The sequence below is a fragment of the Coptis chinensis genome, chromosome 9 (assembly GCF_015680905.1).
Source record: "Coptis chinensis isolate HL-2020 chromosome 9, ASM1568090v1, whole genome shotgun sequence".
NCBI classification, from domain to species: domain Eukaryota; kingdom Viridiplantae; phylum Streptophyta; class Magnoliopsida; order Ranunculales; family Ranunculaceae; genus Coptis; species Coptis chinensis.
This window is the reverse complement of record NC_141464.1, coordinates 72,029,512-72,056,758: the sequence shown is the minus strand read 5'-3', so window position 1 is coordinate 72,056,758 and position 27,247 is coordinate 72,029,512. Positions and strand designations below refer to the sequence as shown.

The window sequence follows — 27,247 nt, the reverse complement described above, 5'->3', positions numbered from 1 at the left end:
GGTTATCAAAGATTTTGCTTGTTTGAGTTGGGAGGAGAAACGAGCTGTCTTGGGAGAGGTTGCGCATTACTTCAAGAAGCGTGGAGGAGAGAAGATCAACCGAAAGAAGGTTGAGCAAAAGAAGAGGGCCCAAAAGCTAGTGTTTGATATCTCTGATTCTAGCTCGGATACAGAGATGGAGAGAGAGAGCCAAAGGAGAGAACCTGTTTCTGGAGTGAGAAATGCTAGAGGAGGCTCTGATAGCCGTCTTGGGCCCCGCCGAGCTGAGGTGGATGGGGGTGATAGGGCTAGACGTGGAGGTGGGAGTGCTGGGGGAGGTGGTGATGCTCCTGCTCCCTTTTGTAGGCCTCAGCTGAAGAGGCGTTCTGAGGTGGTTGAGCCCGAGGGGGCAAAGAGGACTCAAACTGAGTCTGAAGAATGACCTGTCTCGGTGGAAGGATGTACCTCATCAAGTCGGGTTCCTTTGAAAAGGATGAACCTGAATGAGTTGGCAGTGGATGTTGGGGTGGCTGATGCCTGCGGTAAGAAGAAGGCTAGTGAGACTGAGCTAGCTATCCAGAAGTGCAAGGGGTCGGGGAGTGCGGCCCCAGGTGACAAGGCTGACGTTTTGGATAGAACGGTCACCTACTACGACCTAGTGAGTGGGTTGAAATGGCTGGTGAAGAACAAGGATTGTAGCTTCAAGTCTTCACTGGTTGCTAATGGGCTGCTAGAAAGTATTGCCCTTGATGGAGATAGGCATCAGTTGGAGACGGGGAAGGATCTGGAAGCGAATCTAAAAGATATGGATTGCTCGATCTGCTTTGTAAGTTTAACTCCGACCTACGATTTATTTTGTGCTTTGATATTGATTTCTGACTTACTTTGCTATCTTGTCAGGTTTTGGCGATGTACAGGAAGCTGAGGGAGATGGTAATTATCTCTGACCTATACATGAAGGAGCTGGAGGCTACCAAGGAGGCCTATGACAAGCTGTTGGTTGTGCAAGAGGTGGAGTGGGCTGAAGTGGTGGGGCTGAGGGCTCAGGTTGGGGATTTGGCTGGGAAGGTAGCCTTGTTGCAGCCATTTCTTGATGCTTCACGGGTGGAGGTAGGACATTAGGTTGCGGAGTGAAAAAATGTGCAGGCCGTTGCTGAGCAAGCTCAAAATGAATATAAAGACCTGGTTGACTTGGTAGAGAGTGGTGATGTCTACGTTCTGGTGGATGATTATATGGAGCTAGAACGTAAGTACAAAATCCTCAAGAGATCTATTGAAAGTGGGGCTGCAACAATAACTATTGAAAGTACTGTTGCAGATGCTAGTAGACGATCTGCTCAACCAACCAGACACGGATGCTTGCTCTCTACTCTCGACCAGCTGAAGATGTTGCCACGAAGTCTTTGAATGCAAGTGGTGATCCGACTAGCAGCTCTGTTGGTGAAGAGGGCTACCAACTAAACCCCTTGAATGTGGATAATCTTCCTTGTGTCAATTGATCTTTTTCTTCTTGTAAGTTGTTTTGATGATGGACGAAGTATTTGAACAATTTTCTCTTTTGTTGTTGATACTGATACTTCTATTTTTGATGGGGATGGTGAGGTCGTTTTCCCAAGATAACCTGGGGCCTCTAGTGTCTATCCGAAATTGTATTAATTGAAAATATTTAAATTACTTACTTGCTTTTGAATGAGATTGTCTTTGAGTTTTGCATGAATGTGATTGCTTCCATTTCTATTTGATTTGTTATTTGTTGACTTGTGCTGCACAGTAGTAGACTTGATGACCTGTTGAACTTTGTTAGATCGTCTGATGCTTGTAGGTCGTAAGTGTCTGTGTACGACATGATTGATTATTGACTGATAATTAGCCTTTGATTGGTAATTATAGTTGAGTCAAATTTAAACATTTCAAAGGCCTTAAGTTGACTTGTGATCATTTTGGGGGTACCTTGGATTGTATTTGACTGATAATTAGCCTTTACGTGACAATTATAGTTGAATCGTTCTTAACCCTGGCGTTGGTGTTAAGTTGATTTGCAGTCCTTTTGGGGGACCATGGATTGAATTTGACTGATAATTAACCAATGCGTGGTAATTACAGTTGAGTCATGCTCAACCCTGGCGTTAGTGCTAGGTCGGCTATTTTGATACCCCAGATCGGGGCAGTGAGTGCAAGGTGCGTGGTACTCATGTAATGCAAGGATAACATATATACTCGAAATGCTGATGAAATTTTATTCATTTGATTGATACATCTGGAGACAGATTATTGGTAAAAATGCTTGAGTAGAGCTGTATTCCAAGATTGGGGAAGCACATCACTGAACTGAGTTTTGATCCAGTAAGCTCCATTTCCAACGACTTTGTGAACTATGTATGGGCCTTCCTAAGTTGGGTCAAGCTTGGCTGGTGCTAAGGTCTTTTTGAGGACTAGGTCGTCAGCTTGGAAAGATCTTGGGATGACCTTTTTGTTGTAAGATCGTTGGATTGTTTGGTGGTACCGAGCTAGGGATATTGCAACTGTTTCCCTCCACTCCTCTAGGAGGTTGACTTCTTTGGCTAAGATGTAGTCATTTTCTCCTAATTCAACGATGTCAGAACGCGTGGTTGTGATTGTAAGTTATGATGGTATGATTGCTTTTGTTAAGGGTGGAATTTGAGCCGAGCGGCTCAGGCTCAGCTTGGGCTCGGCTAGTTTATAGCTTGCTCGTTTAGTTATATGAACCAAGCTCGAGCTCAGATTAAGGCTCGTCTATAAACAAGCCGAGCCCGAGCCAAGCCTGAGTAGCTCGCGAGCCGACTCGTCTAAATACACTATAATAGAATAGTAGATTACGGATCAGTAAATCAACCAATAGTCCAAGTCCAACTAGTAACCACTAAAGTTTAAACCAATACCCATACCCATGACCCAAGTTATATAGTTTAGCAACCCATCTTCATTTCCAAAGTTTCATTCATGTTGCACCGCAAGAAAAGAATCATTCTTTGTAGGGTTTCATCAACAAAGGTTCTAATCTCTCTCTCTCTCTCTCTCTCTCTCTCTCTCTCTTTCCCAATAACACCGAGACAAGTTCACCACTCTCACTCTATTTTCTGTTTTTTTCTTTTCTTCTCTTTGGTATTTGGTAATCCATTTTCTTTCAATTTATTATTTGTCTTTGTACTGTGCAGGGATGGATTAGCTTCTCCCTCACAGCTTTCTTATCAACGTTTTTCTTCCCCAACAACTGAAACAGCCCCACTTTCCACAACTCATAAAACACGGGAGAAATCACAGCAATAGATTTCAAACCATTACAAGAAACAGACACAAGTAGTAAATAACTGAAACAAGTCTTTAACTCTCAAAACCCTAGTCAAAACATCATCATTCTGTTCAACACTAGTTTTAAAACTAACTGCAGAGTAAAACCAGATAGTTTCAAGTGGTGGGTCAACTCTGGCATGTAGTAAACGAAAGAAAATTAAAACAAAACCTGAAAAATCAGAAATGCCACGGCTAATTTCGTTGAGAAATTGATCGATTGATTCTTTTAACATGGTCTGGTAGTTTTCACCGATTAGTATAGTTGGTTGTGGTTGTGTTGAGACTTGAGACTAATTCCATTTTTGAATGGGTGAGAGAAAGTGATTTTTGGACTAGCTTCTTAGCTTCTTTCAATTCATTCTCGGTTGAAATCTTGTAGTTGTTTATTTTTTCTAGGGACGCATGAATTGATTGTTTATTTCTTGTGATTGATTATTCCTTTTTTTACTTTCTTCTTAAAAACTGATTGGTTTGAAACTTTTGACTAGATATGTCTGATTTGCAACCTGAACTTGTTTCAAGTATGCCTTTGCAAACGCCAAACACTTCTATACTGAACAACAAAGTGGAGTAACATAACAAGAAATTTCACACGAACAATCTGAGAATCCAAAGAAGAGGGGTAGGGCCAAGACATCCGTTGTTTGGAAGGAATTTATAGAAGTAATTGTCGAAGGCGTAAAGAATGTTGAATGTAAACATTGCAAGCTGAGGCTTTCTTATACTGATGGGGGCCCAACAAGTCATCTTAAAAGGTACATACCTATTTGTATACCTCGTATCGCTGCTATTTCTGGTCAAGGTAAAGGTCTTAAACAATCTCTTTTGTCATTTGATAGTCATGATGGTTTGACTGCATATAAGTTTGATCAACAAAAAATAGTAGATATTTTAGCAAAGGCCATCATTGCGCATGAGTATCCTTTTAAGATGGTAGAACACGAATTGTTTGTGCTGTTTTGTAAAGTTCTCAATCTTTGTTTTGATCCAATTAATCGCAAACTTATTAGAGATTAATGTTTGAAAGTCTATGAATGTGAGAAGTCGAAGTTGAGGTCAACATTGGGAAATGTTGGGAAGATTGGTTTAACATCTGATTTGTGGACCTTTAACCAGACCGTTGGTTATATGTGCCTCACCGGTCACTTTGTGGACTCAGAGTGGAAGCTCCAAAAGCATGTCTTGAGCTTTTGTTGCTTGCCACCTCCCTACACTAGAGTTAACATTGCTAATTGCATTTTTCAATGTCTTAGTGTGTGGGGGATCGAGGAAAAAGTGTCTTCCATTACACTTGATAATGCCTCTGCAAATGATGCAGCTATTACTAGCCTCTTGACTAGTTTTGGAGAGAACCTTTATTTTGGTGGTAAAATATTCCATGTTAGGTGTTGTGCACATATTCTGAATCTTATGGTTCAAGATGGGTTGAAAGAGATCAAACGTGCTGTGGAGAATGTTCATGAAAGTGTGAAGTATGTCACATTGACCCCTTCACGACTTCACAAGTTTAATGAGATTGTGAAACAATTGAAGTTGGCAACCACCCAATCTTTGGTTCTGGATGTATCCACTAGGTGGAGCTCAACATATGACATGTTGAGGTCTGCACTTCTCTTTAAAGAAGCCTTTCCAAGGTATAAGGTTAGAGACTCTCAATATGAGTGGTTACCGTCTGAGGATGAATGGGCTAGAGCTTCGGAGGTATGTAGGTTTTTGAAGATCTTTAATGATGCAACAAAAGCATATATTTTCTGGTCAATTCTATCCAACTTCTAATATGTTTTTTCTTGAAATTTGGAAGATAAAACATATCTTGTTGCAAATGTCTGTGGATACTAGAGAATGGATGGCTCGTATGGTAAAAGCCATGAAAGACAAATTTGATAAATATTGGGAAGAATGCAACCTTTTGATGGCAATAGGTGCTGTCCTAGACCCCCGAAACAAATTGAAATATATTGGGTTTGCTTTCAACAAACTTTATCCTACCCAAAGTGCTAAAGATAAACTTAAAGCTATTCGTGATTCAATGATTGAACTTTTTGAGGATTATGTATTCAAAGAAGCAGAAGGGGGTAATATTAACCAAGAGAGTGGAGCTAGAAGTAGCAGCTCAAGCGAGATAGCTGAGTCGAGGTGTGAATTTGAAATGTGGGCCAGGGAAACAAATTGTGTTCAATCAAATGCTAAGTTTGAGATAGAAGTGTATCTGGAAGAAGGCATCTATGTTGGCTGTGATGGTATTTTTGATGTTCTAAATTGGTGGAAAGCGAACACTTTGAAGTTTCGAATCCTTTCAAAAATGGCTCGGGACATTCTTTCGATCCCGGTGACTTCGGTGGCTTCTAAGAGTGCCTTTAGTGCTGCTGGTAGAGTCATTGATGATCATCGAAGTTCATTGAGTGCGGAAACAATAAAAGCATTGGTTTGTACCGGAGATTGGTTGTGAACTGAATTTGGGATTGGCAAATCTGTGAATGTAAGTATATATATTTTTTTATATGTAAGTTTAATATTACTAAAACTTTAGTGCATTAAATACACTCATAGTGGTGCTTGCTTTGCAGGGTCAGGCCACATAGCTTAATTTACTCCATGCCTCCACTATTGTAAAGGTGTTTCTTCTAATCTTAATCACCATTTGCATTTTGTTTTGTAAAATAAATGTAAGTTGTCCTTTACTTTACTGGTTGTCTAGTAATTATAATGCTTTCTATAGTTAATGCTTTTGTATATTAATTGTAGCTAAACAAATTATTGAACATGACCTTGATTCCTTTTTGTGTAGACTAGCCTTGATTCTTTTTTGTGTAGACGGGCCTGGCCTTGATTCGTTTTTGTGCAGACTGGCCCTGATTCTTTTTTGTGTAGATTAACCTGGCCTTGATTCCTTTTTGTGTAGACTGGGCTTCATTCTTTTTTGTGCAGACTAAAGCTTCAAATGTGTGATGGTGGGAAAGCTTGTCCAAGTTACCAAGTAGATTGAACTGGGATCAAAGTGGTGCCCACTTTTTGTTCTTTTTTTTCCCTTCAAATCACAATTCTACTAACCAAATCTTGTACTTATGATCTTTTAAGACATCTAAAGATGTTTTTGATTTTTTGGTATGCAATGGTAGTATGTCAGTCAGTTATGAATGTAGGTCAGTAAGTGGTTGCCTGGTTGGGAGTCTTTTTATTTTGTACTGCATAATCAGATTTCAAGCCTAGCAAGCTTCATACAATCACTTATGATTTATGAATGTCAATTATTTAATTTTGTATTGCATATTCAGATTTCAAGCCTGACAAGCTCATATAACAAATGAGCTTGAGCTCGGCTCAAGCTCGTTTGGTTAAACAAGCTTATTGAGCTCGAGCTGAGCTTTCTATATATCATTTGAGCCGAGCTCAAGCCTATTTTAAAGCTCGCCCCTGAACCCGAGCCTGAGCACACTAAAGCTCGGCTTGATTAGCTCGAATTCCACCCTTAGCTTCTGTTCCGAAGCAAAGTGTGAAAAGGAGACTCGTTGGTACTGGCTTGAGCTGTTGTTCTGTATGCCCATAGGATGTTCTCGAGTTGTTATGGCCATTGGATTTTCTTGTTCTCCAACTTCTTTTGGAGATTTTTTTTGATAGATTTGTTTGTGGCCTCTGCTTGGCCATTGCTTTGTGCATATCTAGGTATAGAAAATGCTTGAGTGATGCACCATTTTTGTAGGAAAGCCTTAACTTGCGTGCCAGCAAATTAGGTTTTGTTGTCCATGACGAGGGTGTGGGGTACCAAATCTTGTGATGATATTGGTCCATATGAAGTTGATGACGTGAACTTCCTTGACTTGAACGAGTGGTATTGCTTCAACCCATTTGGCGAAGTAATCTGTGGCTGCAAGGACGTATTTGAGTCATGTTTTCTTTTATGGGATAAATAGTCCCATGATGTTTAGCCCCCACATATGGAAAGGCCAGGGGCTGGCTATGTTGATCAACTCTTATGCTGGACTTAGATGGTTGTGGCCAAATATTTGCATTGGTGGCATTTGAGAACATACTTCTTTGCCTCGATGTGCATGCCTGACCAATAATACCCTTGGGCGATTACTTTATGGGTCAGAGATCTTGCTCCTGCATTGTTTTCACATTCGCCTTTGTGAACCTCGTCGAAGATGAGTTGGCCTTTGCGGTAGATCATTTGCTTCCATATATGGCTGTATCTGATGTTTGGAACGACACGATGCGGGTTCGTTGTTATGTCCCCGATGGCTTGGTACGAAATTTGGTAATGTCGAAATTTGTGAGGATAACGACACGTGTGTGTAGACACGTGTGCTGTAGTGATATGAATGTAAAACGGATGGTACTTATAATAATTTTCACATTTTGTCATGGAATGATGGACTGAAAATAGAAATACACAAATAATCTAGCACAATCGTGTTGGCTTTATCCCTCACATGAGGAGGAAAGGGATTCATTCTGCGTTGAGATGTCGAGGCGACCAGCCCATCTTTATAGAAGACCTCGATCTTGTTAAGCGCGACCAGCTTGTTTTTACTCTTGCCGTAGCCAGCTTCAAGACTATTTTTCGTGGGCTTTGCTACAGTAACCGCGAAATTTGTTTTTTCCTATAAAAACAAAATCAAGGTTTTGGAAAACCAAGGACTAATGCAAGCGAGCAACCAGAGAGAGAAAACCCAATCTTGAAAGCTATCAAGATTGAGAGATAACCTTTACAGATATACAACCCTGTAAAGAGATAAGAGTGATCTAGTAAGGTGAGAGACTGAAAGGAGATATTGTAATCTTCCTTCCCACTTTATATAAAGACGAGCTCTTGTGGAAGTAGGTACCATTGGCCAAACCACGGTATATCTTTGTGTTGTGGTATGCGTTTAATTCTGCTTTACATTATTGTCTGTTGTTAATAGTTGTTTAGCGAGTTGGGCATGATAGTATAGGTTGTAGTTGATATTTAGAATTTGTCTGGAGTTGAATTGTGTTCAAATACAAGTTATCTGTGTAGTGGGGGAATCGATTGACATTGGTATAAACCCCAACAAGTGGTATCAGAGCCTTGGTTAGATTAGCCTAAGGTGTTATCCAAATCTTGGTTGGAAGGTGTTTGACAAAACTCCTGAGAGAATATTTGAATTTAAATAACTTGTTGAGATGGACAAGTCCGTGAACACTCGCATGACGAGTCTGAATAGGAAGAACTACACCATCTGGAAAGCCAAGATGGAAGACTTGCTATACTGCAAGGACTTGGCACTACCCATTGAGAATGGGGGAGTAAAACCAGAAAAGACTGATGAGGCCGAAAGTGGAAAAAGCTTGACGTAAAAGCGATTGGATACATTCGACGGTGGATTGACGGCATTAATGTCTTTCACCATGTGTCCCAAGAGACTACGACCTTCACTTTGTGGAAGGAACTTCGAAGACCTTTATGAGAGGAAGTCGGTGGAAACAAAGTGCTGGTCATTAAGAAGTTTGCCGACACGAAGTACCAAGAAGGTTCTTCAATGTCTGAGCATCTTAACGAATTACAGAATACCATCAATCAGATGCATTTGATGAAGATTGATTTAGGAGATGAAGTTGAGGCTTTGTTTCTATTAGGCTCTCTACCCGAAAGGTGGGAGACATTAATAGTCTCTCTACACGGAGTAGCCAAGGATGGAATAGTTACCATGGAGATGGCTACCACGTCTTTGTTGAATGAGGAGACTAGAAGGAGTTCAAAAGGCAGCTCCTCTCACTCAGAGAGGCAATCATCTCGTTCTAGAAGTGATGATATAAATAAATCTAGGGGTGAAGCTAGAACTCCTAAGGTAGAGAGGCAATGTTACTATTGTGCCACCAATGGCCACTTCAGATATGAGTGCAGAACACTGAAGAGGGATGAGAAGAATAACTGTGTACATGAAGACATGGTGCAGAGAACGGAAACACATGCAGAGATACTACTGCACTAGTCGAGGACCTAGTGGGAATTATGTCAGATTGTGGTGTGTGGTGTCTTAGTACCTCATGTCAGGATACAGAGTGGGTGATAGATACAAGAGCATCCTATCACGTCACACCGCACAGGGGATTCTTCACTACCTACAGCTGTGGTGAATATGGTGAAGTGAGAATGGGTAACAGTGGCGTCTCGAAGATTATAGGCATTGGAGATGTTCATGTAGAAACCAATGTCGGCTACACCTTGACACTCAAGGATGTAAGACATGTCCTTGACATACTGTTAAGCCTAATTTCGGCTGGGAAATTAGATGACGATGGCTTTGTAAACTCGTTTGGTAACGGGGCATGGAAACTGAGCAGATGTTCTATTGTAGCAGCCAGAGGAAAGAAAACTTGCTCTCTTTACAAAACACAGGCTAGTTTGTGTAAAGCATAAGTGAATGCGGTAGAAGAAGAAGCTTCCTCCGAACTGTGGCACAAGAGACTGTGTCATATGGGCATAAAAGGGATGGAAAATCTTGCTAAGCAAAAGGTCGTGCCAGACATTAAGGGTACACATTTAAATACATGTACTCACGGTTTGGTAGGAAAGCAACACAGGGTGTCTTTCCAAAGATTCCCGTCTCACAGAAAGGACAATGTCCTTGAACTTGCACACTGATTTATGTGGTCCTATGAGAGTAAAGTCCCACCAGAGAGCTTTGTACTTCTTGACATTCATTGATGATACGTTAAGAAAGATATGGGCCTATAGTCTGAAGACCAAGGATGAAGTACTTGGCGTGTTTGAGAAATTCCACAGCATGGTGGAAAGAGAGACTGGGAAGTTGTTGAAGTGTATTCGCTCAGATAATGGGGGTGAGTACATTGAGCCATTTGAAGAGTATTGCCAGAGTCATGGGATTCGTTATGAGCAGACCGTTCCCAAGACACCGCAACAGAATGGAATAGCAGAGAGAATGAACTGTACCATTGTAAAGAGGATGAGATGCATGCTATCTCACTCTAAGCTACCTAAAAGCTACTGGGTAGAAGCAATGGATACAGCCGTGCATGTGATCAATCTATCACCGTCAAAGCCTCTGAATAGTGAATATCCAGAGAGAGTATGGTCAGGCAGAGATGTTGATTATGGATACTTGAGGGTATTTGGGTGCAAGGCATTTGTACATATTCTGAAGGATGAGAGATCCAAGTTTGATGACAAAGCCAAGCAATGCATTTTTCTGGGTTATGGAGATGAAAAGTTTGGTTACAAACTCTATGATCCGATTAACAAGAAGGTAATCCGAAGTCGAGATGTTGTGTTCCTGGAAGACCAAATCATAGCAGACTTTGAGGAGGGTGAGAAGCTACAGGCTTTCACCAATGATCTTGTTGATTCGAAACCCGAGGTTCCTACCGTGGAACGTCGCGAAAGGCATTGAGAATCTGAGAGAATCATGAGCACCGAAGCTCATGATGAGAATCCTATTACTCATGATGGGATATAACCTATTGGTATAGAAGATGCAGATGAGATGCATGAACCACCACGAGCAAGCGTAGTGCATCCTCCCCGAGGCACCAACCGGATGGGGCAAGGAGGTCGACAGAGAGAGACTAGCTTCAACCAGGTATCCACCACATACGTACGTACTACTATCGAATGGTGGAGAACCTATGTACTATCAAGAGGCACTTGAGGGTACAGACAAGGAGAAGTGGTTGAAGGCCATGCATGACAAGATGAATTCTTTGCATAAGAATCACACTTATGAGTTAGTTGAGAAAAATTCTCAAGAATAAGTGGATATACAAAGTCAAGCATGAGGAGAACAATCCTCACCCAAGGCACAAAGCTGGCCTTGTTGTGAAGGGATTCGGTCAAAGGAAAGGGATTGACTTTGATAAGATTTTCTCTCCTGTAGTGAAGATGACTTCTATCCGGATGGTATTGGGTATGACTGCAAGTATGAACCTAAAGGTTGAGCAGCTAGATGTTAAGACAACTTTTCTTCATGGAGACCTTGAAGAAGATGTCTACATGGACCAGCCATAGGGGTTTGAGGTCAAAGGCAAGGAGCACCTAGTATGCAAGCTGATAAAGAGCTTGTATGGGTTGAAGCAGGCATCGAGGCAGTGGTGCATAAAGTTTGATTCCTTTATGGCGAAGCAAGGATACAAGAAGTCTGCTTCTGATCATTGTGTGTTTGTTCAGAGATTTCCATATGGGAATTTCATAGTGCTATTGTTGTATATGGATGATATGTTGATAGTTGGCCCAACCATCAACAAGATATCCAAGTTGAAGAAAGACTTGAGTAAGTCCTTTAATTTGAGATGAAGGATTTGGGTCAAGCAAGACAGATACTTGGGATGCGGATCACTCGAGACAGAAAGAGTGGAAAGTTGTGGCTTTCTCAAGAAAGCTACATTGAGAAGGTGTTGAAGAGATTAAACATGGATCAAGCGAAGCCAGTCAGTTGTCCGCTTGGTGGCCAGTTCTGCATGACCAAAGAGATGTGTCCAAAGGGTGAGCATGAGCAGAGTCAAATGGAAAAGATTCCTTATGCATCCGCAGTATACAGCTTGATGTACGCAATGGTGTGTACAAGACCGGATACAGCTTTCACCGTGGGTGTTGTAAGCCGTTTTCTGTCAAATCCGGGGAAAGAGCATTGGGAAGGTGTTAAGTGGATATTGAGATATCTCAAGGGCACTTCCAAATCGTGTTTGTGCTTTGGTGGAAGTAAGCTCTTACTTGAAGGCTACACTGTTGCAGACATGGCAGGTGATGTTGACTCGATGAAGTTTACATCCGGTTATCTGGTTACTTTTGCAGGAGGAGCAGTTTCTTGGCAATCAAAGTTGCAAAAGTGTGTTGCCCTCTCCACTACAGAAGCCGAGTATATTGCAGCCACTGAGTGTTGTAAAGAGTTGCTATGGATGAAGAGGTTCTTCGATGAACTAGAGCTAAAGCAGAAACAGTTTGTAGTTCTATGTGACAGTCAGAGCGCCATCTATTTGAGCAAGAATCCGAGTTTTCATTCTAGATCCAAGCACATACACGTGCGTTATCATTGGATTAGAGAAGTGTTTGAAGACAAACATTTGTGTATCGAGAAGATCCATACCGACAAGAACGGGTCGGATATGATGACCAAAGTCTTACCGAAAGGTAAGTTTGATGTTTGTTCTGCTATTGTCGGAATGGCAACACGCTCTTCCTGTTGATTTGGAAATTTCATGGAGGAAGCCCCCCTCACTATTCGGGAGGGGGAGATTGTTGGCTTTATCCCTCACATAAGGAGGAAAGGGATTCATTCTGCGTTGAGATGTCAGAGCACGACCAGCGCCCAGATTGGCCTTGACCAAGGCGCGACCCGCGCCCATGCCATAGAAGACCTCCAGTACTATTAGCGCGACCCGCGCCCAAGACTATTTTTTGTGGGCTTTGCTACAGTAACTGCGAAATTTGTTTTTTCCTATAAAAACAAAATCAAGGTTTTGGAAAACCAAGGACTAATGCAAGCAAACAACCAACCAGTGAGATAAAATTCAATTTTGAAAGCTATCAAGATTGAGAGATAACCTTTACAGAGATACAATCCTGTAAAGAGATAAGAGTGATCTAGTAAGGTGAGAGACTGAAAGGAGAGATTGTAATCTTTCTTCCCACTTTATATAAAGACGAGCTCTTGTGGAAGTAGGCACCATTGGCCGAATCACAGTATATTTTTGTGTTGTGGTATGCATTTAATTCTGTTTTACATCATTATCTGTTGTTAATAGTTGTTTAGCGAGATGGGCATGTTAATATAGGTTGTAGTTGATATTTAGAATTTGTCTGGAATTGAATTGTGTTCAAATACAAATTATCTGTGTAGTGGGGAAATCGATTGGCATTGGTATAAACCCTAACAAATCGAAATCCATAAATTATAATTTACAAAAGTTGATTAATGATATGATTTTCACATTCTTTTATGGAGTAAAATGTGTTTTAATTTATACATATGGAATTTCATATATAAACATTGCCAATATATGATGTTTCTAGTGGTCGCATTATTTTCTTTGTTCCATCCCCAAGTTCAAGCTCTCGAGTAGGGTATGTGTACTGTGTAGTCGCTTAGTTGACCAGCTGGTACTGGAGCTTTGGTTGTAGAAGGTCTCGTTCTCTCTGGGTTTAAGTCTGCACCACAAAGTGTACTTTTTTAGGTGTGTCCCACTTTCTATCTCGTACACTGTCTCTCACATTGCCTCATTCCGTCATTCGTAGTTCAACTACAGTTCAGTTGAAGTATGATCGAAACGAAAATACAGGGGTGTGCACTAATTCTCCTCGAAGCTTCGACTAATATAATCCAAATTAGATGAGCGAAATTGGGTATCCCGAGGCACTGAGCGACTGAGGTATTCTTAAATATAGCTACAAAATTTACGATCAAATGAGAAAGATTCAAAGATTTTGATACATACGAACTGCATGAAGTCAAATCATAAATGTAACCAACTGCATACTGTAGGTTCTACTCAACATACTGTACACTGAGCTCATTGCCTCATTGCCAAGGTATAGAGTCTAGTGTCATTATGCAAGGTTAGCTTCCATATATACAAAGGGGTTCCCTATGTTGACAACACAGTCCATGAGTGAATGCTCTGGATATATTAGGTGAGATAAATTATGCAGTACTACGGAGTATCAGACCAAATGTGTGATGTGAAGTTTTACAACGATAAGCATTCATCACAATGTCGCTTCCTTATTACCTTTACAACACCATGTGAATTGGGAAGAACATTAATGAAATTCTAACGTACTGAAAGCTGGTGATTTCAAGTTAAATTTTAGTAACTTTATCAATACCTTTTTTAGGGGATTTATGGCCACAAGTACGTACATTTCACATTTGGCAATTGACACATTGCTAACGTTTTAAAGGAATGGTAGCATAGTAGGCAACTTACCCAAACACAATGAGGAGAATTCGACAAAGCATTACGAGTATATTTTGGTATTTCATGTTACCAGCTGAACGAGTCATATCATAAATTTCAACACTGGTATGCTAGTATATACCAAATTGTCTTGAAATTTCGACAAATGTGCCTTTGAGCAAATACAGTTTTCATCCCATTCAAAATTTTGAACTATGTAAAGAAATAGATAACAGTAAGTTGTTTTTATTAATTTGCTTTAAGTGAAACTGTTCAACTTATATAGACTCCATACAAAAACAATCTCTGGAGGATATCTAAGAGTTATCTCTTAAGTTGTTATAGACAATGATCTCTTAAGTTGCTCCCCTTCAAACCTGACGTGGGTTGGAACCAAAGTCCAAGTTTGCTTTTAAATCCTTCAAAGACAGCTCGAGTCAGAGGTTTTGTGAAAATATCTGCAAGTTGTTTTGCTGAAGGAACAAATCTAGTAACGAGTGTGCCGAGAGCAACTTTCTCACGAACAAAATGATAATCAATAGCTATGTGTTTGGTTCAAGCATGGAACACTGGATTGATTGACAGAATAGAACTTGTGGTTTTGACTGGAAAATTCCAAGGTCACGTAGGATGAAAGAAATCCATGTGAGTTCAGCAGTTGTAGATGCCATTGCTCGATATTCGGCTTCCGCGCTGGAACGTGATACGGTAGGCTGCTTCTTAGCACTCCAAGAGATACAATTAGACCCCAGAAAGGTACAGAAACCAATGGTAGATCGTCTAGTAAGGGGGCACCTAGCCCAGTCGGCGTCGGAAAAGGCATAGAGATCAAGATCGGCGTTGCTTGAGTATCATAAAACCAGTAGAGATAGTTCCTTTGATGTAACAGAGTATTCTTTTAACCATCTGGAAGTGTGCATTGGTAGGTGCATGCATATGTTGACAAACATTGCTCACAACATAGTTCAAATCAAGTCGTGTCAAGGTGAGATACTGAAGTGTGCCGACAATCTTTCGATACTCGGTAACATCATGATAGAGAGCTTCACCATTTGAAATGAGAGCAGGTTTAGCAACCATAGGAGTATATGTCGGTTTGCAGTCAGTCATCTTTGTATTATGAAGCAAGTCCAACATATATTTTGTTTGAGATAGAAAGAGTCCATCTTTGAAATATTGTACTTGTACTCCGAGAAAGTAAGTGAGAGGGCCAAGATCCTTGATGGAGAATTGAGCCCCGAGTTATGCAACAAATTCATCTAATAAAATATTATTGTCACCAGTGAGTATTATATCATCAACATATATATACCAGTAGAACCATGATATTAACACCATTGTTGAAAATGAATAATGATGAGTCAGCTGGGCTGCATCTAAAACCATACTCAATGAGATAAGAACTGAATCTGTCAAACCAGGCTCGTGGAGCCTGTTTTAAACCATACAACGTTCGTTGGAGCTGACACACATGATTTGGCAATAGTTCATCTACAAAGCCAGGGGGTAGCTCCATGAAAACTGTGGTTTGAAGATGTCCATGTAAAAAAGCATTCTTAACATCAAGTTGCTGGAAATTCCAGCCTTTAACAGTCAATGGTGAGAACAAATCCCGATAGTAGCAGGTTTTATTACCGGACTGAATGTTTCGAGAAAGTCGACTCCTTCCCTTTGGTTATAGCCTTTCGCTACAAGTCTTGCTTTCAGCCGATCCAATGAACCATCAGAATTGAGTTTGACTCTAAACACCCACCGACAATCAATGACATTCATGTAGAGTTGTCGTGGAACAAGTACCCATGTCTCATTGTGTGAGAGAGCATCCATTTCTTCTAGCATAGCAGAATTCCATCCTGGGTGACTAAGAGCACTTTTTGTGGATTTTGGTGTGGTGGGGATAGGAGGAGTAGTAGCAAGTAATCCATACTTCGGGTTTGGCTGGTGAATGCCGTCTTTCATACGAGTTATCATTAAGTGCGGTTGTGCAGGCCTAGGAAGGGTGGAAGAAGATATGTGTACTAGTCTTGGGGCTGTTTGAGTAGTATTAGGTTCATTTGGAGGTGGATTATTTTGAGATGGAATAGGTGGTTCATTTTGATTTGGTATGATAGGCGACTGTTCAGTGGGTAGTTGTCACGCCCCGAGACCCAACACACATCCCGAGGACGTGGAATGAATCTCGAGGCAGACACCTATCCCGATTCTACCGAAATTTCGTCAGAGTTTCCTTTGTTTGATCGGCGTTAAGTAAACCCTAAAACCTGTCATAACTTTTGTCATAAACCACGGACATCTTATAATTCCCTTCCAACAACCATACATACATCCAACAACCATATATACTACACTTAACTCTAACTACTACAGGGATATGACGATATAACTACAAAACAAGGAGAACCGTTGCCAAATCACGATTATTACATCAAAATGACCTAGCTCTCTATATATACAACAAAAGAAACTAGTCTCTTTCTATACAACCAAAGGAAAAGAGCTAGGCTCATTATATCTGACAAAAAAGAATAACCTAGGTCATCTCTATCTGATCCAAATATAACCTTGACTCTGCCTCTCGTCAAGCATAAGGGGAATCCTCCCAAATCACCATACCGTCATCACTAGGGTTAGGGGAAACCCTCCTCCATGGCCCGGCTCGTCGAAATGTTAAGTAGGATGAGCAAACAACTATGCCCAGTAGAAACGCGACATATAGCCAATAAATAGACTACTTATAGAAAACATTTAAAACATGCGGGGGTTCTATAATAGTATTCAAATATTGTGATTATGTATATATACATCACTAACTAGCGAATCATCATCTCGACATGCTTCATTGATATTCAAAATAGAGTTTTCACAATCATCATACAACTATTGTGGCGCATCCTATTAGAATGGTGAGGTGCGAGTGGTACTTCGGCCCGATCCGCGAGGCAATCTCGGTTCGATATTTCCCGTGTGAACCATGCACCGTTGTTTTCCTGATTTTACCGGCGGGGAAATGAAAATGCCGTTGTTGTGTTAAATACACACAAAAATCCCCAAAGCTTTTAGGGCTCGGTGGGCCTGACCCCCCGACCCCATGCGGCTGTCACCTAACTTACGGTGGTCAACCGTTCGGCGATCTATGACTGCTTTCGGGATCGACACACATCCGAGGGACTAAACTCTCACTCCTCGGCGTCTAAACCTCATCGAGGTAACATGTAACCCCACTCAAGCTAATCACCATACAAATGTGACACTACAAGCATGGTTATCTAGAAAAGTAGAAAAGGAATTCCCGGACTACATCCGGTGATGCATCCCTTTAAAGGTGGCCCACCACCTCGAAGGTGTACACCACCGTTGGAATCCTAAATGAACTGCCGTCTCCTAAATCGACAACGGTTTCCTTCTTTATAGGAATTCCGCGGTTCCTTTTCTAAATCTCCTCGTGATAAACATAGTAATATCTATATATATATACTTTCGTATTACCGATTATTTTCAAATACTCTAGTTACATATCTAGTTTTTCTTTTAAAACTGTTGATTATATAGGTGTGAGTTCTGGATTTCCGAAATCGAAAGAGAACAACCTATGACTCCCAAACGGGCGATCATAGTAAATAACAACCGATGATTCCCAAACGGCGAATCATCGTAAATATTCTGACCATCCCGGACCAATCGAAACTTCGCACCTAGTTACAAACAACCGGTAATCCTTACCCCCATTACAAAATCCATCTCTCTCTCTCCTTCTTCGAGACAAGAGACGAACCTTTCCCCAAAACCAGTTTTTTCACTTTTAACCAAAAAAACAATCCCTCGCTACCCCCGATTTTACAGAAAACCATTTCACGCGAAAGCTATCCATATACTTAATTCATATCGAGGAAAACTACAATGCAAAAACATGAATATCATATATACATGCATGGTTGATACGAAAACTATTTCTTAACATTTTAAACAACTCAAATCATGCATGAAAATAAGCAGACTATATATTGGTATGTAGGTTCCTACCTTAGCAAGCTCCGTTCTCCTCAAGCCCACTTAACAGAATCAAGCTCGCTTAACTGAATCCCCTCGTATTTACTCCTACACATCATATATATATACGTCGACCATTAGAAATTATCGAACGAACGAGAATTCTTATATAACGTAAGTCGAGAAAGAATCTCGACACTTCTGAATTTGGTTTTGGATAAATTTTTATCTAACTACGGATTAGAGCTACTGAGGCCATTTAAAGCCTTTGTTACTCGACGGTCTCTCTGAACTATTTCGGCCATGGCAGGCCCTCATATCGACGCCAATCCTATCCCCTCTCAATTCAAATTCAAAATTTCAACTACAAACAAATTCCACTCTTCATTCACATTAAATTCTCGCAATATTTACTGTTGTCTTCCTTATCAATCGTTCATTACTTAATCTACTCTTAAACAATTATAAACTGACATGAACTGCTCAAAATCGAGTGAATAGCCGAAGATTCTTACCGAATCAGCAACAAAAATCGTTCCTAGCTCGCTGTTCCACCAAAATCGTAGCTCTCCTTCTCCAACCCGAGCTACTGCCGACATTAAACAACCAATTCCAATTATTATTATCATTTTTCTTTCCAATACCACTAATGAACTCGAAATCGAGTTTATACTATCGATTTGTAAGCGAAATTCACTAACCTTTCGCGAAAACCCGACGCACTCCAAGAATTTTCGGCTCCACCACTGTTTCCCTCCACTTTAACTCCTCCAAACTGCCACTGCCGACCTTCAACACCCCCAACACAATCAAATTCAGCATTACAATCTCAAGAAATCGAAATTGAAGCTACTATTTATTTGAAACGAATTCAAACTCACCTCTCGCGAAATACGCCGCCAATTCCAAACGTTTTTGAATCCCCACACTTGCTTTGGGTGTTGTTAGGAATTAGTTGTTCGAATTCTTGGGGTTGAATCGGTTGGAGAGGAATTACCCCAACTGCCGCCGCGATTTGGCTTCGAGATGCTCAATTTTTTTAAGAGATTTCGAATTCTCTCATTTGGGTTTAGTGTCTATAGGTTTGGGTGTGAAGAATTTATGGTTGGATCGATGTGAATGGAGAGGATTTTTGGTTTCTCTCTCCTAGGTTTTTGTTACTGTCGAATTGGGGAAGAAGAGGTTGGTTTCGCGATTTTGGGTTTTTGATTTTTTTTTTCGGTTTCAGCGATTTTTTCAATTTGGGCGATATATTTGGGCCCAAGCCCAATATATCCGAATTAGCCTTAACGCCCTACTTAGACTCCTAACCACTAACGAAATTGACGTCGTGTCGTAATTATTTTTCGGCCCATCCCGCTAAATTTAGTCTTCTATATTCTATCTCACCGCAGGCTATACAATAACCCACCCTGCGTGTAAGGTTTGTTAACTTCGTGCGCCGGCCCGACGCGGAAAACCGCTAACCGGCATTTTGTCAAATTTTCGCCTATGGTCGCTTACCTAACGTGACTTATGAGTCGGAGTCAAGTTTCGGTAAGTTACGTACCTTTGAAATATAAACCCGACGACCAACTTACATAAACGACCCTAGATTTAATAGGAAATTTACGAAAATACCCTTAATAATAATTCAGGACTTTACATCCTACCCTCCTTAAAAGAAAATTTCGTCCTCGAAATTAAATCATACCTTATTGCTCGAACAATTCTGGATATTGTCGCCTCATATCGGCTTCTTTTTCCCAGGTTGCTTCCTCTACATTGTGATTTCTCCACAAGACCTTTACCAATGGAATGACCTTGGACCTCTCTCTCTTCTCTCGTGATCTAGGATCTGGAATCCCTTCCGGATAGGTAATGTCTTCTTCCAACTCCAATGATTCCAAATCGACAACATGTAGTGGATCCGGCTCATACTTGCGTAGCATCGAGATATGGAACACGTTATGAACACGTGATAGCCTTTCTGGTAGCTCGAGCTTATAAGCTAGCTCAAAGATCTTCTGAATAATCAGGAATGGTCCCACATATCTAGGTGCAAGTTTCCCTTTCATCCCGAACCTCTGAATGCCCTTCTTCGGAGATACTTTCAAGAATACCCTGTCACCTTCATAAAATTCCAAGGGGCGCGTCGCCTATCCGCATAGCTTTTCGACGACTGGGGCTGTGAGCAACCGATTCATTATCACTCTAATCTTCTCCGGTGGTGTCACTAACCATCTCGGCTGAACATAATACTATCTCGGTTTGATCCAACGAGAGGGTGTTACGCAAGGTCTGCCATACAACGCTTCAAACGGAGCCATACCAATACTAGATTGGTAACTGTTGTTGTAGGCAAACTCGGCCAATGCCAAATGAGTCTTCCAACTACCCCCAAAATCAAGCACGCAAGCCCGAAGCATATCCTCTATTATTTGGATGACTCTTTCCGATTGCCCATCGGTCTGCGGATGAAATGCTGTACTGAATTTCAGTTTGGTCCCCAATTCCCTTTGAAGACTTCTCCAAAATGAACCGGTAAATTGAGTACCTCTATCTGAAATTATAGAGAGTGGTGCCCCATGCAACCTCAATTACATCGACACGTAGATCCTACTTAGCTTTTCAGCAGAGTAAGTAGTCTTAACAGGTATGAAATGGGCAGACTTGGTCAGTCTATCAACAATGACCCATATAGAATCCATTCCCTCACTGGTCCTCGGTAACCCGGATACAAAATCCATGGTTATATTCTCCCACTTCCATTCCGGAATCTCCAGAGGTTTAAGAAGACCAGGTGGTCTATGGTGTTCAGCTTTCACCTGTTGGCATGTGGCACATTTCTTCACATATTCCGCAATGTGCCGCTTCATTCCCGGCCACCAAAACCCGGCGCCAGATCTCTGTACATTTTGGTACCACCAGGATGAATGGTATACTTCGATCTATGTGCCTCCTTCAAGATACTATTCCGCAAGGAGTGATCAAAAGGCACCCAAATTCTTCCTCGGAATCTGATGCTTCCATCTCCGGATTTTTCCCAATCAACATCCTCAGCATTATCCACATATCCTCGGTACCTAGGTCCATCCCTCGAGGTATTCTGAGCATTCACAATCTCTTGAACCAAGGTGTTTTCTGCCGTCACTGTCATCTGTGCTAAATAACAGCATTTCTGAGGATCTCCACTTCCCTTTCCCGTGATTTCAAAACCATAAGAAGCAGCAGACTCCAGCAATTGCCACTCCTTCATCATCATCTGAGCACAGACATGTTCTCGCTTCCTACTCAAAGCATCGGCAACTACATTTGCTTTACCCGGATGGTATTGCAATGTGAAGGTATAGTCCTCCATGTACTCAACCCATCTCCTCTGCCTCATATTCAAATCTTTCTGCGAGAACAAGTATTTGAGACTCTTGTGATCAGAGAATATCTCAAACTTCTCACCATACACATAATGCCTCCATATCTTTAGAGCATGGATAATCGCCGCTAACTCCAAGTCATGAGTAGGATAATTCTTCTCATGGGCATTCAATTGTCTAGACGCATACGCTATCACTTGGCCTTCTTGCATTAAGACACATCCTAACCCGGTGTTAGAGGCGTCAGTATAAATCACATAACTCTTCTCCGGATCTGGAATAGTCAAAACTGGCGCTGTTATCAATCGCGTCTTTAGCTCTTGGAAAGCTTTCTCGCATGCCTCCGTCCATTCAAACTTCACATCCTTCTGTGTCAATCTAGTTAAGGACGACGCTATGCTAGAGAATCCTTCTACAAAACGACGGTAATACCCTGCCAATCCCAAGAAACTCCTGATTTCTGTCGCTGACGTCGGTCTCGGCCAATTATTCATTTGCCTCTATCTTTGAGCGGTCAACTTTGATTCCATTCTCCGATCTGACATGCCCTAAGAACCTCATTTCATTCAACCGGAACTCACACTTGCTGAACTTGGCATAAAGGCGATGATCAACTAATGTTTGGAAGACAATCCTCAAGTGTTCCTTGTGTTCGACCCTAGTCTTGGAATAAATCAAGATGTCATCTATGAATCACGATAACAAATTGATCTAAGTATTTCCACATCACTTTCGGTGCATGAGATCCATAAATGCAGGCGGAGCATTTGTCAATCAAATGGTAACACCAAAAACTCAAAATGCCCTAGCCGTGGTGCGGAAAGTCATCTTCAGTATATCTTCTTCTCGAATTCTCATCGATGGTAGCCTTGTTCGGAGATCTATCTTGAGAAATACTTGGCACCCTTAACCGATCGAATGGTCATTAATCCTAGGCAACGGATATTTGTTCTTGATAGTCACATTATTCAGCTTCCGATAATCCACACATAGCGAAATGACCCATCCTTCTTCTTCACAAATAACACCGGTGCTGCTCCCCAAGGTGGTGGCTTTCCCTTATAAACCCCAATCTTTTCAATTCATCTAATTGGGACTTGAGTTCTCTCATTTTCAGAGGAGCCATTCGATAAGGAATCATCGAAATAGGCGACGCGTTCGGCATTAGATCTATTACAAAATCTATCTCACGCCCGGGAGGCAATCCCGGCAATGCATCCGGGAACAACTGCGCCAAACTCACTAACTTCTGAGGAACAAGCTCGGAAGATTCAACTTCGCCCTTGGAGACTAAGACCGACTAACAATCCATTATCTATCATACTTGAAATCAGACTTGGCCTTCACCACTCGAGATACCGTATTTCTAATCCCCTCAAACACAACCTCAGGCTGTCCCGGTACTCTAAGCGTCACTGTTTTGGCAAAACAATCTACATGGGCATGATACTTCCCTAACAAATCCATCCCTACGATGACATCGAAATCTTTTAGGTCCATCACCGTTAGATCGACTATCATCTCCCTATCACCTATCTTTATCACACAATGGTGACAAACTTCAAAGAACATAGTTTTCTTTCCTAGAGGAGTAGATAGAATAAGCTTCCTCCCGGTATTAACTACATCCAAACCAAGAATCTCCACCATATTTTTAGCAATGAATGAATGAGTAGCACCCGTATCAAACAAAACATGCACCTTATGAGTAAACAAACATATCATACCTTCCACCACTTGATCGGTAGCACTGATATCTGCCCCCATAGCATTATATACCGTGGCTTCCTCTTGGACTGATGCAGGATCCACAACTTCTTCCTCTGGCACTAGATAATACACCTTGGCCTGTGGTCTCTGTTCCACCCCTGAAGTGGACTTGGGACAAAACCGCTTGATATGCCCAGCTTCACCGCAACCATAGCAAACCACACTCTCTCTCCCTGACTGTGTACTCTGGGGTATTACAGATTGCAATCTAGCTCTCTGACCCGGAGGCCTCAAATTCTGCACTGGTGCTCTGGTCTGAGAAGGAGCAGGTACCCTCGGTGGCCTCTGTGATCCACTCATCGGTCTCGCAGCTGGTAGACTCTGTGCTGGCCTAACCACATTCAAACCCCTGTGTACAGCTGGTGCCCTCCACTGTGGTGCCTGCTGAATGACTGGCCTATACATCTGTTGTGACCCTGAACCACTACCCTGGTAAACCTGCCTCTTTCCCGTATCCTGCCTACCCTGAGATGCCGACTGTCTTACCCTTCCAACCTCTTGCCTCTGTAGCAATAACTGATCATCAACTCTTTCAATTCCTTGAGCTCTTCTCACAGCCTCAGCATAAGTATCGATCTGAAGGACCGACATCTTGCTCTGCATATACGGTTTCAAACCGTCAATGAATTTCCGAGCCTTAGCTTTTTCTGTGGAAATCATCTCCTTCCCGTATCGTGAAAGAACAGTGAATCTCTCTTCATCCTGTCCCACGGTCATGTTTCCTTTGTTCTAACTTGAGGAATTCCATTCGCTTCTTATCTCTCGCGCCTCGGTGACATACCTCAAAAGGAAGAGTTCCTCAAACTTAGCCAACTCACGAAAACGTCTCCACATCCTTAACACCGATCCACCGGTGTTTGGCTTCACCTCTAAGCATGAAGGCAGCCAAAGTAACCCGCTCCGCATCGGTACACATCATGGAGTCCAAAGATACTAGACATGTCTAACAACCAGTCTTGACTACTTTAACCTCGGAAGACCCCACAAATTCAGTGGGCGTAACTGATGAAATTTGCCGCCAAAAACCCGATTGACTTTGCACTAGTGGCTGAACTCCTCAACCCTCACGTGGTGGGGATGCTACCTCGGTGTTACACCAGGTGGAATAATAATGGATGTCGAAAGAGTTTGGGGCTCGTTCCGACTAGCCCTCAAACTTTTCGATCTCAGCTCTCATCTCATTTTTTGGCTTGAGCCATTTGATTCATCATAGAGAGAGCCTATCCATTCGGTCCTCCCGACCACGATCCGTAGCATCATCACCACTAGTACTTTCGGGATCCATGGTGACTATTCTCGCACATACACAAAGAGCCAACTCGATTATGATGATAAATTAGAGAGAGAGTTCTCAAAATTATGCAAGAAGCATAGGCCGCCCATGGAATTCACATGCATAGAATGAGCGAGTAGTAAATTTCAAGAAATGAGCGCAGTCGGCTCGAGGTAAAACTTGGGCAAGCGCCCGGTTACCGCACCTCGAAATGAAAATTCACTCTGACCCTTATAGTGTCCGATTCGTCCAAACTTTTCGACCGTCTCCAGCTCTCCGCTGACAACAACTACCCCGAACGGCGCCTCGACATTGCTAAGCTAGTACTAACGCTTAACGTACGTAACCCCTACTCAGAGTTTTATCGGTTTCCGACTAAAACTTTTGAAACACGTCGCGACCGAGTCCCCCACTACTGACTCCCGGGACGGATCTAATAGTGGGCGCTCACGATACCGTTTTCACATCACCGAGACCCAACACACATCCCGGGGCGTGGAATGAATCTCGAGGCGCACACCTATCCCGATTCTACCGAAATTTCGGCAGAGTTTCCTTTGTTTGATCGACGTTCGTAAACCCTAAAAACCTGTCATAACCATCATAAACCCTGGACATCTTATAATTCCCTTCCAACAACCATACATACATCCAACAACCATATATACTACACTTAACTCTAACTACTACGGGGATATGGACGATATAACTACAAAACAAGGAGAACCGTTGCCAAATACGATTATTACATCAAAATGACCTAGCTCTCTATATATACAACAAAAGAAACTAGTCTCTTTCTATACAACCAAAGGAAAAGAGCTAGGCTCATTATATACAGCAAAAGAATAACCTAGGTCATCTCTATACAGTCCAAATATAACCTTGACTCTGCCTCTCGTCAAGCATAAGGGAATCCTCCCAAATCACCATACCCGTCATCACTAGGGTTAGGGAAACCCTCCTCCGCAACTGGCTCGTCTGAAATGTTAAGTAGGATGAGCAAACAACTATGCCCAGTAGAAACGCACATAGCCAATAAATAGACTACTTATAGAAAACATTTAAAACATGCAGGGTTCTATAATAGTATTCAAATATTGTGATTATGTATATATACATCACTAACTAGCAGAAATCATCTCGACATGCTTCATTGATATTCAAAATAGAGTTTTCACAATCATCATACAACTATTGTGGCCGCTGCATCCTATTAGAATGGTGAGGGTACGACTGGTACTCAACTCGGCCATCCGCGGGCAATCTCGGTTCAAGATTCCCGGTGAACCATGCACCGTTGTTTTCGATTTTACCGGGGAGGAGCTGAAATGCCGTTGTTGTGTTCGTATTATACAAAAATCCCCAAAGCTTTTAGGGCTCGGGTGGGCCTGTGACCCTACCCCCCATACGGGCTGTCACCTAACTTACGGTGGTCAACCGTTCGACGACTGCAGACTGCTCAGGATCCTGACACACATCCAGGAGTGGACTAAACTCTCACTCCTCGCGTCTAAACCTCATCGAGGTAACATGTAACCCCACTCAAGCTAATCACCATACAATACATGACACTACAAGCATGGTTATCTAGAAAAGTAGAAAAGGAATTCCCGACTACTACATCCATGATGCATCCCTTTAAAGGTGGCCCACCACCTCGAAAGGTGTACACCACAGTTGGAATCCTAGAGCGAACTGCCGTCTCCGGAAATGCGACAACAGTTCCTTCTTTATAGGAATTCACAGTTCCTTTTCTAAATCTCCTCGTGATAAACATAGTAATATCTATATATATATATACTCGTATTACCGATTATTTTCAAATACTCTAGTTACATATCTAGTTTTTCTTTTAAAACTGTTGATTATATAGGTGTGAGTTCCTGGATTTCCCGAAATCGAGCAGAACAACCTATGACTCCCAAACGGGCCAGTCATAGTAAATAACAACCGATGATTCCCAAACGGCGAATCATCGTAAATAACACGACCATCCCGGGACCAATCCAGAACTTCGCACCTAGTTACAAACAACCGGGTAATCCTTACCCGCATTACAAAATCCATCTCTCTGTCTCCTTACTGAGACAAGAGACGCGAACCTTTCCCCAAAACCAGTTTTTTCACTTTTAACCAAAAAAACAATCCCTCGCTACCCCCGATTTTACAGAAAACCATTTCACGCGAAAGCTATCCATATACTTAATTCATATCGAGGAAAACTACAATGCAAAAACATGAATATCATATATACATGCATGGTTGATACGCAAACTATTTCTTAACATTTTAAACAACTCAAATCATGCATGAAAATAAGCAGACTATATATTGGTATGTAGGTTCCTACCTTAGCAAGCTCCGTTCTCCTCAAGCCCACTTAACAGAATCAAGCTCGCTTAATCAATCCCTCAGTATTTACTCCTACACATCATATATATATACGTCGACCATTAGAAATTATCGAACGAACGAGAATTCTTATATAACGTAAGTCGAGAAGAATCTCGACACTACGAATTTGGTTTCGGATAAATTTTTATCTAACTACCGTTAACAGAGCTACAGGCCATTTCTGGCACTGTTACTCTGACGGTCTCTACGGGCTATTTCGACCATGGCAGGCCCTCATATCGACGCCAATCCTATCCCCTCTCAATTCAAATTCAAAATTTCAACTACAAACAAATTCCAC

At 41.7% G+C, this 27,247-nt stretch overlaps 2 protein-coding genes and 2 long non-coding RNA genes across 5 annotated transcripts; 1 reads left to right on the top strand and 3 right to left on the bottom strand.

Moving 5' to 3' along the window:
* The first annotated feature begins 472 nt into the window (after positions 1-472).
* LOC147477851 (zinc finger BED domain-containing protein RICESLEEPER 2-like) lies at positions 473-5,740 on the top strand. The gene is made up of 6 exons (XM_086586101.1): positions 473-805; positions 880-1,047; positions 1,126-1,285; positions 4,094-4,224; positions 4,336-4,992; positions 5,093-5,740. The coding sequence occupies exons 1-6, from the start codon at positions 473-475 to the stop codon at positions 5,738-5,740; spliced, it is 2,097 nt and encodes a 698-aa protein (XP_086442227.1).
* A 10,774-nt stretch (positions 5,741-16,514) lies between these two features.
* On the bottom strand, positions 16,515-19,352 carry LOC147477850 (uncharacterized). Of its 2 annotated transcripts, XR_015208501.1 has the most exons (5): positions 19,035-19,352; positions 18,855-18,942; positions 18,669-18,742; positions 18,187-18,261; positions 16,515-16,821 (listed from the first exon to the last, which is right to left on the bottom strand). It is a non-coding gene; the product is annotated as an uncharacterized LOC147477850 (long non-coding RNA). The 2 variants fall into 2 exon arrangements; XR_015208500.1 differs by lacking the exon at positions 16,515-16,821 and having other exon boundaries at positions 18,155-18,261; positions 19,035-19,274.
* Positions 19,353-19,847: 495 nt separating this feature from the next.
* On the bottom strand, positions 19,848-20,210 carry LOC147477849 (uncharacterized). The gene has a single exon (XM_086586100.1). It carries the CDS (start codon positions 20,208-20,210, stop codon positions 19,848-19,850), a length of 363 nt encoding a protein of 120 aa, XP_086442226.1.
* A 5,045-nt stretch (positions 20,211-25,255) lies between these two features.
* On the bottom strand, positions 25,256-27,247 carry LOC147477848 (uncharacterized). Its single transcript, XR_015208139.1, has 2 exons — positions 26,903-27,247; positions 25,256-25,530 (listed from the first exon to the last, which is right to left on the bottom strand). It is a non-coding gene; the product is annotated as an uncharacterized LOC147477848 (long non-coding RNA).

Bases quoted from the DNA above. Each gene is read 5' to 3' on its own strand.
- LOC147477851 (XM_086586101.1), top strand. From the start codon at position 473: ATGAACCTGAATGAGTTGGCAGTGGATGTTGGGGTGGCTGATGCCTGC. The intron at 1,048-1,125 runs GTAGCCTTGTTG...AAAAATGTGCAG, and splicing joins TTGGGGATTTGGCTGGGAAG to GCCGTTGCTGAGCAAGCTCA. The intron at 1,286-4,093 runs GTACTGTTGCAG...TTTCTGGTCAAG, and splicing joins TGCAACAATAACTATTGAAA to GTAAAGGTCTTAAACAATCT.
- LOC147477849 (XM_086586100.1), bottom strand. From the start codon at position 20,210: ATGAAAGGGAAACTTGCACCTAGATATGTGGGACCATTCCTGATTATT.